The 14,918-nt window shown below is 38.2% G+C and overlaps 1 protein-coding gene across 1 annotated transcript; it reads right to left on the bottom strand.

The window, feature by feature from the left end:
- Nucleotides 1-4,988: 4,988 nt before the first annotated feature.
- On the bottom strand, nucleotides 4,989-13,911 carry igfn1.3 (immunoglobulin like and fibronectin type III domain containing 1, tandem duplicate 3). Its single transcript, XM_078247309.1, has 23 exons — nucleotides 13,860-13,911; nucleotides 13,558-13,680; nucleotides 13,315-13,451; nucleotides 13,071-13,170; nucleotides 12,929-12,970; nucleotides 12,801-12,846; nucleotides 12,355-12,538; nucleotides 12,140-12,253; nucleotides 11,828-11,990; nucleotides 11,390-11,662; nucleotides 10,790-11,272; nucleotides 10,563-10,687; nucleotides 10,202-10,343; nucleotides 9,766-10,059; nucleotides 9,351-9,647; nucleotides 9,057-9,236; nucleotides 8,823-8,951; nucleotides 8,427-8,735; nucleotides 8,248-8,333; nucleotides 7,903-8,095; nucleotides 6,894-7,190; nucleotides 5,101-5,427; nucleotides 4,989-4,993 (listed from the first exon to the last, which is right to left on the bottom strand). The coding sequence occupies exons 1-23, from the start codon at nucleotides 13,909-13,911 to the stop codon at nucleotides 4,989-4,991; spliced, it is 4,101 nt and encodes a 1,366-aa protein (XP_078103435.1).
- Between the last annotated feature and the right edge of the window lie 1,007 nt (nucleotides 13,912-14,918).

Consider the following 14,918-nt stretch of genomic DNA (forward strand, 5'->3'; position numbering starts at 1 on the left):
TTACCAAGCTCTCTTTTTGCCTCAGTTACAGAGAGATTGTATGGTTTGCAAGGTATCTTTTTCAATGATTGGAGAAACCGTATGAAGCTGGAACTGGGCAATGTTGTGGTAAATATAAAAATGAGTGCTTGGACTTTAATAAAAATTCTAAAAAGTCGATTTCTTTTAAGCTGTCGGAGAAAAAACAGCCATGAAGTCGTCAAAGGTAATGTTGTCGTTAATGGTTTTTAAATAGCTTAAATGTTAATTATCTAACAAACTGTGTGACGGAACGTATAGATTGAGTTATAAATATTAATAACATCAAACTTGCAACAAAAGGGACCACGGAAATTTAGGAGCAGCTAATTTGAACTGTGGTAAGAAGCCACTGTTGCTAGTGTAAGTATACATTAGCACATTTTTGCATTTCTAAACTGTATTAAATGACTTGGATAACCTTTTGACTCCTGATTTAATTTTGCACAGAGTTTATACCTCACAGAAATACAACATTTTTTTAAAGTATACATTTGAGTAACCATTCGGGCAGCAAAATCTGGAAGCCATTCTACTACATGTAAGCTTTTCAATAATGTGAATGATGGAAAACTAAAAATAACTAAAAGTACTGTGCTGTACATATGAGAGCACTTAGGCCTACTCAGTTGTGTTTACTGGCAAACACTTTTCACAGTTAGCTACATTAACTCAGTGTTATCTTTGGACATAAGAGTAAATCCTCCACAGGATTAGTTCAGTGTTAAAGACTTTAGCCAGCTCTAAATACTCAACACCTCCATCTAAGAGTGGTGCTGTATGTAAGATGAATGATGAACTTACCTCAGTACTCCTGTGATCCTCTTGAGTGGTGCTGCTTCCCAGTATGATATTGGAGTGTTGCCTCCTTGGTCTTTAAGCTGTTACATTCTTAGTGGAATGCCAATGACTCTGTGACAAGCTCCCACGTTGTCAGACACGGTCCCTGCCAAGAAAGGGGATTGCTTTTTTGTTTTTGGCATAAATCACAACCTCCAGCGAGTGGGAGGGGGGAAAGCCAAGCCTCACGGTGGGATGGCCATGGCTTTGACTTCTGCTGACAAATGCATGAGCTACCTCAGTAGTGGTCTGAAGGATATACATTTTCCATCTGAAAAAAGGATTTTAGCCTATTCTTATAGCCCTATTCTTGTCCGCTATACTGCTTGTGTGATATTTTACTGTTGAGTTTACTTTGTTTTTATAATCACACGAGGTCTACTGGTAATACTAGTCCCATGCAACTAGGATTTCTGTCTTTATTTTGGCTGGTTTATTTCTTTATCAGTCAGTATTGTCACACTTGGATTGTGGAGCTGAAAGTAAGAACGAGAGCTGTGTGTTGACAGCCAAGTATGTTCGTGATGACACTCTTATGAAATAACGAGTACAAAACGTGTAAATATTTAGATGCACTAATGACTCCTGTTAACATCAACTAAAAATACAATGTGTTTATGGTGTCTTAGAGGTTAGGTGCCTGAAAGAGGTATATAGAAGTCTCTGCATGCAACAGTTACTAATACATGAAAAACAGTGTGGGTCCTTCAAGAAGTGTGATCTCCTAAATTGTGTGCCACAGACTTGTCTTGGGAGTGGCAGTGAACAAAATTGGCTCAGAAAAAGACCAGCCTATCTGTCTGCATTATACTGAATGGAGGAAAATGAACACTAACACATCACACCACATGCTTTATATCTACAATAGACAGGTTGCAGGTCCACTAGTATTTAATTTGCGCTTCATTAAACACATGGCTGCACAGTCCCAATTGTATTAGTTTGGTAGATATGACAAGCTGTGAGATGAAAGTTGTTTTAATATATGACTGAAATAAAATAATGTGATGCCAGTCTTGTGTAAATATATGAGCACATCAGGCTTAAAGGCAGCTATTGTGTTTCCTCTTTATATTTTACCTGTAAATCTGCTTTGATTTGTCAACATTATTAAGGAAAATGTTTAATTGGATGGAACAGTTTTGTTGTTACTTCACTGCTACGGGCTAGAGCTACTTTTTTTACTTTGTTTGCGGGCTGGATTCACAGGTAATACGATTTATGAGTATTTAGCAAAAGTGCTTAAGCACAGAGCAGCAAACATCTGCATTAATTTAATTCTGAATAAAAGCCACAGCGATACCAGTGTTTTCTAGAAATCAACACCAGTCAGTCAGAGCTGCATGATAAGAAAAAGAAAATAATCTTTATTTGGATTTTTTTTCTTTTGCTAGTAATTTTAAAAATGTGAAATGTCACAGAGAAGTACTTTTCAATAATGTATATGTTCTACACACAATTCACCTTGAAGATATTAACTTACAGAAGTCATTCAGATTCCTCATGCAGTCTGGGTTGCTGGCACTTTAAACCACAACTCAGTTATTGTGGTCTTAGTAACAACAGAGCAATGCTTAGTTTGAGCACAATTATGTGTGTGTGGATATTTCAAGCAGTGTAATAAAAGCGGATGCGTGGCTGTAGGAACAATGACTGTTCTCAGGCATGCGAAGCTGATATGAGAGGCTTGCCATTCTTGAAGGCATTTATTGCAAAAGGTCACAAGTCAGGAGCTTTGAATTCTTCCCTGCAAAACATAACATCATTAAACTACACTAAAAGTAATATTTTCTGGCCAAGTGGTGAAAAATCATGTACAGCATCTAGGTTTTAATGTTGTCAAATTGTCTGATTAAAGGAAACCTCTTTTGTACAGTACAGTATGATAAAATCAGCCAATATGTGTAATGTTTTTTCTAAGTGTATGACTACAAGGAATTGCGAAATACTGTTGGCATGTGGTTAGTGGCTTTTAAATGTCAAAGCCTAGTACTATAAACTCCCAGTAAAGAGTTGTGTCTAAAATACCAGGATGGCATGTGGCCACTGATGTTAGTGTGTCCTAGGACCTAATGCAGGAAGATGCTCAGTTTGCAGGGTTGCACTTAATCATGAACATTAATGACTTTCCATAATATCCTCTGAAAGCATTGCAAACACTTGCTTGCAGTAAAAGAGAAATTTGAAGCCATGTGACAGTTGGCGAAGCGGTGCATGTGAAGTTACATAATGGTAAGGCATAATAAATGCCTCGCAGTATGCCATGGATATGTGGCACTTTATAGTCCAGTACTGGTTAAGTAAAGCTTAAAATTATCATATACATAATTAATTGATGATTGTGTTCAGCCTACACGCTAAAATGCTATGGTCAACCTTCTTACTGTAACATCTGCATATGGAACATTGTCATTCAGAGTGTTACTGTAGCATGATGGTGTTAGCATTTAGCTCAAAGCCCTGCAGTGCCTATTAGAGGTGTGACGAGATCTTGTCCCCACTAGATCTTGCGAGATTGAACGTGACGAGATTTCTAGTCAAGGTAAAAAGTGTCTCGCGATATCAGTACAGAGCAGCAGCCTTGAAATTAGAATAGAAGATCCCTGCCCGTTCTTCAAGAAAAAAAAAAGAAAAAAGCTGCCTGTAAAACCCAGCGTTAGAATGTTAGAGAGAACCGCCTCTCTCTCTCTCTCTCTCTCTCTCTCTCTCTCTCTCTCTCTCTCTCTCTCTCTCCCCCTCTCTTGGCCGAGACACACGCGTCCGCAGCGTGCAGTTCACTGTGGCGCTGTCTCGCACAGACCACTCTCTTTCACTGTTAAAATGAGTCAGAGGGCGGACAGCAAAACCTAACTTTACTTTTAATGATAATAAACAAAGATAAATGTTCTCCGTTCGTCCTATAATGGTCATAAATCGATACTAGATTAGCCTACTTCCTAGTTTATTACTACAATTAATAAAATGCAGAGGAGGAGAAAAGAGCATCTGTCTTCACAAAAATCATCTGAGTATTTGATGGTAATTTATTTGTGCTTTAGAACTTAATCAGTGTGAAACAATAGTAAAATAAGCTTTATTTCTCTCTGTCTACTGTACGATGACAAATTCAAGTAAAAACATTTGGTCTCAACTACTGCCAGAAAACGCTTAGTTATGTTGTAACCTTGATTCTCTGAGTGAGGAGACTCTCTCTCACCATACATATGGAATAAGTAACAGTGTAACAGTTAGTTATACAGGAGAGAAGTCAGTTATCTGAGTTTGTGGAAAAACCTTTCAGTGCTTGGTTTTCATTTTGTGACTCTTGATTGAATAAAGGAGTTAGTCTTATTTCTTCATTGTAGTTTTCTGTAAAATGGTGTTAACATCTCGTCTCGATGTCGTGAACCCAATCTTGTGTCTCATCTCGTCTCGTGAGCTGGGTGTCTCGTCACACCCCTAGTGCCTATATACAGCCACTAGAGTGTTTGTAGACTCTTAGTCTTGGTATATACAGTATTACGTGACAAGCTCATGATTACATTAAGATTAAATATAGACAAGTGAAACAGTTCACTGTTGAACAGGGAAGGATTTATTTATTTTGGCACAGTGATTGATAATTCAAACACTTGACATACAAACACTAAGACATACTCAGATATATTGTCATATCTTCAATTTTCCATGAGGTCAGAACTTCAGAGAAGCCGGCTGATTTTCTGTCTTACTCAGAACACAGCAGAGGAAACTATAATCACAGCTCAGGGAAAAATACAGTAGATCAATAAATAACCCATTTGGGTGCAAGATTAGCATATCATTATTGTTGAATCTTGGATGTGTCTTGTCAAAGTCCTCTTTGCATCGAATAGATAAATTGAGTAAATTTTGCACTCAAATACAAAAAAATCAAGTTTTTAAATTTAAATCTGTCCCATTTGTTCATGGTGTTTGAAAACATTTGTGGATAGTCATCAAGAGCTTTTCTGTTTCTTCTCTCTTTATCCTTTATTTTCTTCTCCACCGTTTTGTTGTAACACATCAATACAGTAAATCGCAAAAAAGCAGGTTTCAAAATGGCAAATCCTTTATATTCAATACTTTAAATGGAACAGGCATCTTCAGGGGTTAAAGCTGACTGCATCATCCTAATCTAAAGAAGGAGGGAGATTAAAGATACAGTATAATGTTAATGTTCAAACATATAGCCCGGAGAAGTAGAATTAAAAAATGTAACAAATCATTTGAATGTTTTTTTACCTTCGACAACAAGTTTAGTTGAACACTCTACTCTGCCCAGAGTGTTTTCTGCAATGACTGTGTAATCCCCACTGTCCTTGGGCCCAACTTTGAGTATCACCATAGAACAGACCCCACATGTGTTAGTGATGTAGTAGTTAGTGTTGGTGTTGAGGCTAATATTATTTCTGTACCAGGTAACACAGGGTTTGGGGTTTCCTGTCACTGCACAGCTCATGTAGCACTCGTAGCTCTCTGGACTTTTGTGCATTTTCAGTGGAACAGAGAATGAGGGAGGCGTCTCAAAGTTGCAGTTTTTAGAGGCAGGAAGGTTCAGAGAAAATGTTTCTGGAAGGAAGAAAATGGAAACAAAAGTTAAAAGGGTGTAATATTTATTCATCTCCCTTTAGTATATATAGCAGAATATGCAGAAATATCATGTTAACCCTTGTGCGTTCTTCCCGTCAACCTTGAAAACCCCCTTTTTTTTGTACGTTTTTGATGCCTTTTTTTCATAGTTTGTTTTTGCTTTTTAAAACGTTTTAAATTGTAAAATTTTTCTTCTTTATATTTTCAGCGCTTATTTCTACGTCCCATATTTTCTGATATAAAACAAAAATTGAAAACGGGTCAATTTGACCCTAAGTCAACACAAGGATTAAGGCAAACAAAACAGTCATTAGCAAAGATATCCGACGTTGCAGTTTGCCATACAGTATGTTCTAAATATACAAATAAATACAAATAATTAGTTATGGTGACACCTCTCACTTTGCCACTATAATTGTTTTGGGACAGAGGGATTTTTGACAGCTAAGTCAAAATTGTCAATCCTTTTATGCTCCTATTAATTACATACAGTACATCTATTCACTTGGTCCTTCGCTTGTACAAATATCTTTCTTTTATCTTTTTAATAAACTGTCTGTACACTTACAAAGTTCTCAATGCTTCGGTTTACATGTAGGGACCCTCATTATGCTACCGTGGAAGAGTGGTGCTATTTTGAGCCTTGTTAGTTGTATAGAAATAGCGATTTCTTTTTACTTTACCCGTGCCCCGACGACTAGCGTTATAAGCTAATTAGCGTTTTGCGCCAAAACTGGTCACATTCAATTAGCATGAAAACAAATCCCAGAGAACGGTTGACTCGGTACACATGTGTAATTAACCCCTAGCTTCATTTTGCATTGGATTTGTCCTTTAATCAATTAAATGTTTAGTCTATGAAAACTGAACCAAACAGTGAAACGTGTCCATCACAAGTTTCGAGAGCCTGAGGTGACATCTCAACATGTCTTGTTTAGTCTGACTAACAGTCCCAACCCCAGATACATTACAGTTAAAAGTATATAGAAAAACAGCAAATCCTCACATTTAAGAAACAAAACCAGCAAATGTCTGGCATTTTGTCTACCCACTGCTATAATTATTATGAGTCATATTTCTGTATGTCTCCTCTCTCTCTCTCTCTCTCTATCCATCTATCCATCTATCCATCCATCCATCCATCGCTCTCTGAATGTTAAAAGGACGTTTTTCCTTACCGCTGTTGCACCAAAGCTTTCTCTTGGGGGGGAGTTGTTGGATCTCTGTAAATTATAGATTGTGGTCTAGACCTATCTGTAAAGTGTCCTGAGATAACATCTGCTATGATTTGACACTATAAACATTTTTTTTCTTCATGAATGGCTGAAACGGTTAATCAGTTATCAAAATTGTTGCCATTTCATTTTCAGTTGATTGTCTAATTGACTAACGAACTAATCGTTTAAAATTAGTACACAATATTGTATCATATTTGTTAAACCTGCCTGTTTTTCTCTTCACTTCCCAGATTGCAGACTCAGAGGGCTCGGAAAGCCCCATGTCATTCTTGGTATAGACCCGGAACTTATACTCCCTTCCCGGCATGATATTGATGACAGTGAACTTGTTATTGAAGAGATGGTCTGCCACAGTCTGCCAATTACGCTTAACAGAATCATGCTTGGTGATCATGTAGTGCAGCCTGTCATCTTTCGTCTCATCTGGAGAGGGAGTCCAGGAGACCGTCACCGTTCCCGACACGTTCTCCTCCAGCTCCACGGGGCCTGGAGGCTTGGGGTCATCTAGAAACAGGTAGGATAGATTATTAATATCTTGCTATTAGTCATGCTCTCCTTAAACTTTCCCCACACGTTAAGTCCAAAGTGTACAAAAAATATAGTATACATAAGACTTAATTTTCTTTGCGTCTTTGCACCTTAAAGAACATAAATATTTTAAAAGCTTAAATTAGTAATTCTGTAAATTTGAGTACCTCTTTTGCTCCATTCAAAAACTAAAGCAACTTTGGAATAATCTTAAAAATACAATGCATATCACATTGCAAAACCATACACCTTACCCATTTAACTTTTATTTGTTATGCATTAGTTGGAATTAAATTTTTTTCATTGTACCTGTGACTAGGGCTGGGCAATATGTCGATATTATATTGATATATGAGGCTAGATATTGTCTTACATTTTGGATATCGAAATATCGCAATATGACACCTGTTGTCTTTTCCTGGTTTTAAAGGCTGCATTACAGTAAAGTAGTACATGTACTTTTCTGAACTTACCAGACTGTTGTAGCTGTTCTATTATTTGCCTTTACTCACTTAGTCATTATATCTACATTACTGTTTGTAATTGTTGTTGATTATTTATCAAAAATCTCATTGTGTAAATATTTTGTGAAAGCACCAATTGTCAACCCTACAATATTGCTGCGATATCGATGTATTTGGTCAAAAATATTGAGATATTTGATTTTCTTCATATCGCCCAGCTTTACCTGTGACTCTTATCTCAACACTAGAGGTCTCCTGACCGACAAGATTTTTGACAATGATTGTGTAGATCCCAGTGTCATGGCGCTCTGATGAGGGGATCATTAACTGCGATGACGTGTCTGTGTTGCTCACTGTCACACGCTTGGGAACAGGATGACCGTCCTTGAGCCATTTGACAGCTGGTATTGGAGAGGCCTGCCAACAACAGGAGATACAGGGCTAAGCTGTGGGTTTATACTTTTTGGTAGAGCAGCAGAGAAGTGTCTAATCTGTAACTTTAAACTTGACTTTGAACAAAACAACCGGGTGTTTTTTTTGTGTCTGTTTGTATGAATATTATACTGAACCTTAAAGTTGAAGTTGATCCGAGCAGAATTCCCAGCTTTCATTACCACAAAGTTCTTCATTTTTTTGTCAGTAAATTGAGGCCTTACTGTGACAATGTGGGGAAAGTTTTAAGTGATTAAATGAAGGTAAAATGTATCAAATTCTGACTGCAGACAGTTCACAATTTCCACTTACTAACCTGGAGGAGGCATTGCAATGATGTAGTTGTCCAATTCTTGAGGCTTACCATCTCCACCCTCATTGGTGGCTACAACTCTTACCCAGTACATGGCCATAGACTTTAGACCCATAATAGTATAGGAGGACATAATGATAGCATTGGAGTTACAGCGACCCCATTCTGGGTTTTCTGCTGGTCTGAGCTCCACAAAGTATCCTTTAGCCTCATCTTTGACCCCTTCTTCCTCCGTGGGTTTGGACCAGCCCAGCGATAAAGTGGAGTATGTGGAGTCTGTCACCTTCAGGTCAGTAACTTTACCAGGGGGCTCTGAAAGTGTACACATTTAAGCATTGAGATTTGAGCAATTAAGCATTGAGATGATAACAATATAGCTTTCATCGGCTTATTACTTACTCTTTGGATCTCTTGCAAACACAAATTCAGAAGGCGTACTTGGCTCTCCAGCACCAGAAATATTGATAGCTGATACACGGAACTCATACTCAAAGCCTTCCACAACATCCTTCACTGCATACTTATTCTCTGTTGGCATGGCAAAAGTATCATTAAGACTATAAAGTAGAATATATTGTTTTTTTTACTTTTGAACATTTGTACTTGACAATGCTACATCTGTAAACCCTGTACCTCTGATGGGCTCATCGAGCGGGTTGACATGGCCCCACAGATTACTGCCGTTCTTCCGTTTCTCTATGTTGTATCCCAAAATGTTGCTTCCTCCAGTATTAGTGGGTGCAGACCAAGCAAGATTGATACAGTCTTTGAAAGCACTAATAATCTTAGGTGTAGAAGGAGGGCCAGGGTAAGCTGAAAGAGTGATGAAATAGAGAAAAAAAACTGTCACTTTTTAACTGGCTCACAAAAGCTGTTTGTAATTGAGACACTGTCAATACATTTCAGTGTGCTTGTAGGAAGGCTCACCCTTTGTCCCTGCCTGAATGTCATCAGTTTCCATCATTTCACTGATGCCTTGATCAGTTTCCGCCCTGATGTGGTAGCAGTACTTTCTTCCATGATCCACATCAGTGTCCCTGTATTTAGCCTCTGGGCCAATCTTGCCTAATTTCTTCCAGCTGTTTCGGCCAATCTGTTGGCGCTCCAGGATGTAGTCTGTGATAGCGGAACCGCCATTGTCTTTGGGAGTCCTCCATTTGAAGTCAATGCAAGCTGCTGAACTTTCAATGATATCCACAGGGCCTAGGGGTGGTGTTGGTTTATCTGCAGTACGACAAATGTATAAAGAACAACCACAGTTATATCCACATCTTGTATTATATATATGACTTTTGTACAACAGAAGAACATGCAGTTCTCAACATGTGGTGTACAACCATACCTAACACAACGAGCTGTGAGATGGCCTCAGTTGTTCCACATTCATTTTTAATCTTGATCTTAATTTCTCCAGTGGTTCTGCGTTGGCACTTGGTAAGCAGCAGGCGGCTGTGTGAGGAAGATGTCTGGATTTTTATATGGGTGTCCTCCAACAGCTCTTCGCCCTCATTATACCACTGGATCTTCATGGGCTCCCGGCCAACAAAGGATAGCTTGAAGGCTGCATCTTTCCCAGTTTTGATTATGACAGGTTTTATGAACTCGGTGAGGTCATCTGCGTTAATTCTTGGAGGATCTAGCAGGAAAAACAAATCTTTTTTTTAAACTGAGACTTTTATTGCTGAGCTGAAAAGAATATTGTTTTACACATTTTCACAGTGGCTACCTGTTTGTGTTGCTTTAGTTGGAGTATCTCAAATTAGTTCTGATTACGGTACCTTCAACACTTAACGCAGCTTCTGTTTTACGCCCATCAGCTTCACATCGATAATTTCCAGAATCCTCTTCTTTGCAGTTCTTGATAATTAGTTTGCGATAAGTCCCATCTTTAACAATACAGATATCATCTGTAGCTGTTATCTGAAATACACACACACACACACACACACACACACACACACACACACACACACACACACACACACACACACACACAAAGTGAAAACAGTACCTATCAGTATCAGTACATGCTGATAATGCCTTATGACTGATCTATTTTATGAGAACACACACTCCTAAACACACTTAAATCTCAGAAGGTTAAAGATGAAAGCTATTCCTGAACCAGCTCATCCTCACCTCATTTCCATCTTTGTACCAGACTGCGTCACAGTCCTCACTGCTCAGCCGGCAGACCAGTTCTGCATCAGTATCAATGATTGCGGTTACATCTGACAGTCCGCCAGTGAAGTATACTCCTGGGTCTAAATGGAAATACCTCACATTACTAACCTTATTGTTAACTGGAAACAGGAATATATAAACAAATAGGCAGTACAGTGTGACTACTGTGTGCTGATGCATACCAATGACTGTTTCAGGGACAAGTGGGCCTGCTCGCACTCGCTTTCTTTTCTCTTGAACAGGCTCCCCTTCTTCAGTATCAGCATCTTCAGCAGAAGCCTCTCCCTCTTTTGCTTGTACCTTTTGCTTGGGTTCTGATGATGTTGCGTCAGCTGGTTCTTCCTCCTGTACTTCCTCTTCTTCGTCATCTTCATCCTCTTCCTCCTCAACAGTGGTTGCTTCTGCACATTCTCCAGCTTCCGCCTTTACCTTTTTCTCTGCCTTTGCCTTTGCTTTGGCTTCTGCTTCGGCTTTAGCTTTCTCAGCTGCAGCTTCCGCAGCTGCTGCTTCTGCCTCCGCCTTTGCCTTTGCAATCAACTCCTCTCTCTCTTTCTGTACCTTAGCACGTTGGTCCTCAGCAATCTTCAAAAGTTCGGCTCCACCACCACCTGCTCTGGTTGTTTTGCGAGCTTTCTTCTTTCCTTGTGAGTTTGGTTCACTGTCGGCTAATAAAAAATACACAGTACCGGGACATGTTTAATGCTTCATGAGACATTTTCAATATCTGATAAACTTGTGTTGAACAGTCTGAAAAGATCCAATTTAAAATGTGTAAAGGGTACCTTCCACTATAAGCCAGGCATTGCAGGAGTTTTGTCCAGTCACAGCCACATAAATTCCTTTGTCCAATAGCTTGCAGTCCTTCACCACCAATGTGTGAATCAGCATGTCTTCTGACACAGTGATGTCATATTTGTCCCCTTGCTCTAGTGGGACATTCTTTCCTGTCCAATTTATCTTTTTCAGGGGATGTGAGATGACACACTCAAACACAGCGTCTTCTCTTTCCTCTGCTTTCACGTCTTGAATCTTGACCAAGAACTCCACAGGGGGAACTAGACGAAGCACAAAGATATTATTAACAGCATAACATGGTATTTCGAATTTCCTGTCACAAGACAACTCATGTAGCAATCGCAGCTCTTTTTGGACTGTTGTATTGGCATTGTATACACATTACAGTCAAGTTTGTAGATAATTAATTTGGCACATTATCTTACGTTTGAAGTCAGTTGAGAAGATCTTAACTCCATCAACCTCCACTTGGTATAATCCTGCATCGTCTGGGTCAACACCATTGATGCTAAACACAAACTTCTTTCCCACTTGCTTCAGTCCATGTTTTACTTCTGCATCCACATCAAAAGGAATCATAACTCCATCCTGTTTAAACATAAGCAGTCATAAACGTTGGAGCAATATGTAGTGTGCATGTGAATGGGTCCATGTTGCAGAATATGTAACACGGCTTTCAGTGCTTTTGTTTTCACCATTGAGAAAAAAAAGTTAATCTTTAAAATGAAACATCTCACCTTGTATATGAAGATTTTGCTGTTAGGGTCTTTCAGTGACATTTCAAGTTCAAACTCTGCATCACCATCGTCTTTCAATTCAATGGGCTTTAGGTTGCATATTCTTTCAACAACCTGTAGTAATTGGAAATAGTAGTAGTTTGTTTCATTTATATAAATATATGCCAGGCTGTATAGGTGCTTTATATTTACATCTAGATTAATATAAGACGTACCCTTTCTTGCTCTTGCTCCCTTTCTATCTTCCTCTCACTTAGTTTTTTCAGCATCCCACGAAAATCAGTGACACCATACTGAGCACAGATGGACTCATAATCTTTCTTGTCTGCACTCATCAACAGTTCCCAAAAACGTTCATCGATTTCTGGTTTCTTCTCTTCTTTTGCCTCAGGGTCAACCCTACGAAAAGGAAAAAAAAAAATTCTAACTGGTCCGTTTAGCTGGGAGGCGGTCTAGTTTTGTGGGGGGTAGAGAAATGGCGGCAGTGAGCAATTTCACATTTTTACAGCTTTTACTTTACACTCCCGAGCCTATATGACACACAGAATCCCATAAAAACCCATTTTCACCATATGGGACCTTTAAGGTAATAGTCATAAATGACAAAAAAACAACAACAAAATGTCATGTACTTTTTCCCATTCATAACTGTACTACTTACTTATTTTTTAAGGCCTTTTTGAAGTCCTCAGGTGTCTGTCGGACAGCTACAACAAAGCCAGCAGCAGTTTACAACTTTCATTCAATGACTGACATTGCATTATTATAGATTAAATTTAAGCTGCGTACCTGTTCTTGCTTCCTGCAAGGCTCGGGTCTTCTTAAAGCCAACTAAAATGGGAGAAAAAAAATGCAATGAAGTTAGACCGAAATTCATCGTAATACTTAAATTTGGTTTAATGGAAGAATGGAATAAAAGTAAGTAACTGACCCTCAATAATATTAAGCGTAGCAGTTACAACTGCTTTTCCATATTCATTTTTGGCATAACACTTGTAGGTATCAGCTTGATCCACCGTTACAGCAGGCATCTATCAATCAATACATGATTATCAGTATTTTTGTAAAAAATAGTGCAAAGCAGCCTGCTGATCATTCTGATGTATTTATTGATCCGCCAGTCTTCTTTCGAGTTTAAGTTATTTGTATAAGTGACACATAGTCAGTGATCTCACCTGTAGTTGGTATTCACCAGAACTTGTATCATGGACCATTTTCCACCTTTCGTCATCAATTTCTCCTTCATTTCTTGCCCAGGTCACAGTCGGTGTTGGTTTGCCAGTAATGACTGCTCTGAAGATTGCCATTTTTCCTACAGAAATGGTAACAGGAATGTACCATTATGTTATTATCTTAGATTAAGAACATCATGAAGAAATTAGGTTGTGCATGTGATTTGAGCTGGTATTTTACCTTACCTTCTTGAATAGTTAGAGAAATGGGTTTCCGAGTGAAATCTGGGGTGGCCATGCCTTCAGGTAGTTCGTCCACATACTGTGTGATCATAACTCCAGGCACCCTTGACTTCTTTTTAATTCTCACTGGCATTAAATGAGATAAATTGCATTATTTACACACTTATGAAGAACTTCTGTAGGTTTGACAGCTTTAATTTAAGTCCATAAAAGGCTATACTTTATGTATTTAGTTTTGATCACATATTTTATTGTTTGGCATCAATTTGCTGTCGAAGATGGGTATTCAAACTCTAGTTACTTACCCTGCCCTGGAGCAGTTGGCTCCTCCTCTTTAGCTCTACGTATTTTAAACATCTTGATTTGGACAACAGCTTCTCTGTTAATGCCAAAATATTAGAAATACTTAATACTTTAATAAGGCAACACTGTTTAGTTTGCTTATATAACATTTTAATTGATCTTCACTTTATTTTCTCCCATATATTTTCTCCCATATCGATGCCCAACATATACTAAAATTCCAATGTAGTCTGGAGCTGTCAGCATGGCTTGACCACTTGCTAGTAACCATAAGAATTCCCATCTGTCTGACATGCAGTTAATATCTTCCAGGTGGTCTGAAACTGTAATGGGTATCACTTATCATTGTTTTAACTAGTGGCTTAAGGCATTATGCCCGCTTTTACTACACAATGTTGATGCATTTTTTAGTAAAGCCTATCCTTTGAGAGACAGTTAAGATGTAATGAGACACAATTTATTCCTCTCTTCAATTACTAATCCCTTATTACAAATATTATGGTGTATGCTGCGTTGTGTGACATCAGTGTTAAACCATGAGAGTAAGATCTATATCGCAAATGGTGTGATATCTGAGTTAGTAACTCTATCTGTGCTATAGATTAAAGGATTCCTGTGATCACAGAAGGCTTAACATTCCTTTCGTAGGTTCCTGCAATAGGCAGGCCTAATTTTTCAAGAAGTAGGTTGCATACCTCATAAAACATCTATTATGACTCAGGAAGTGACGCAAGTGACTGACTGCAAATGTAACATTAGTCATAACCATCTTTGTATTTAGGTTTTGCTTTGTGTGGTTAAAAAATAACCTCTTTTCCCTTTTTCTTCCTTCTACTTCCTATTTGATTGTGTCATTAAATCAAATTTCTTAAACTATAAAATGGTAAATTTTGATGATCAGATATCACCTTAATCATTTTACATAATTCATAATTAACTAATTTAAAACTTTACAAAATGTATAATTCAGAAAATATATTATCTAAGTATACTTAAAGTGATTTTTTTTCTAATTTAGATTTCATTTGAGAGGTTAGATTACATATCACTTCTTTATATAC

Source organism: Sander vitreus, chromosome 4 (assembly GCF_031162955.1).
Source record: "Sander vitreus isolate 19-12246 chromosome 4, sanVit1, whole genome shotgun sequence".
Taxonomy (NCBI): Eukaryota; Metazoa; Chordata; class Actinopteri; order Perciformes; family Percidae; genus Sander; species Sander vitreus.

Coding starts and splice junctions, on each gene's coding strand:
- igfn1.3 (XM_078247309.1), bottom strand. CDS start 13,911: ATGTTTAAAATACGTAGAGCTAAAGAGGAGGAGCCAACTGCTCCAGGG. Junction 12,254..12,354: donor GGGAGCAAGAGCAAGAAAGG/GTACGTCTTATA, acceptor CAATTACTACAG/GTTGTTGAAAGAATATGCAA. Junction 7,191..7,902: donor TGTTGAGATAAGAGTCACAG/GTAAAGCTGGGC, acceptor ACCTGTTTCTAG/ATGACCCCAAGCCTCCAGGC.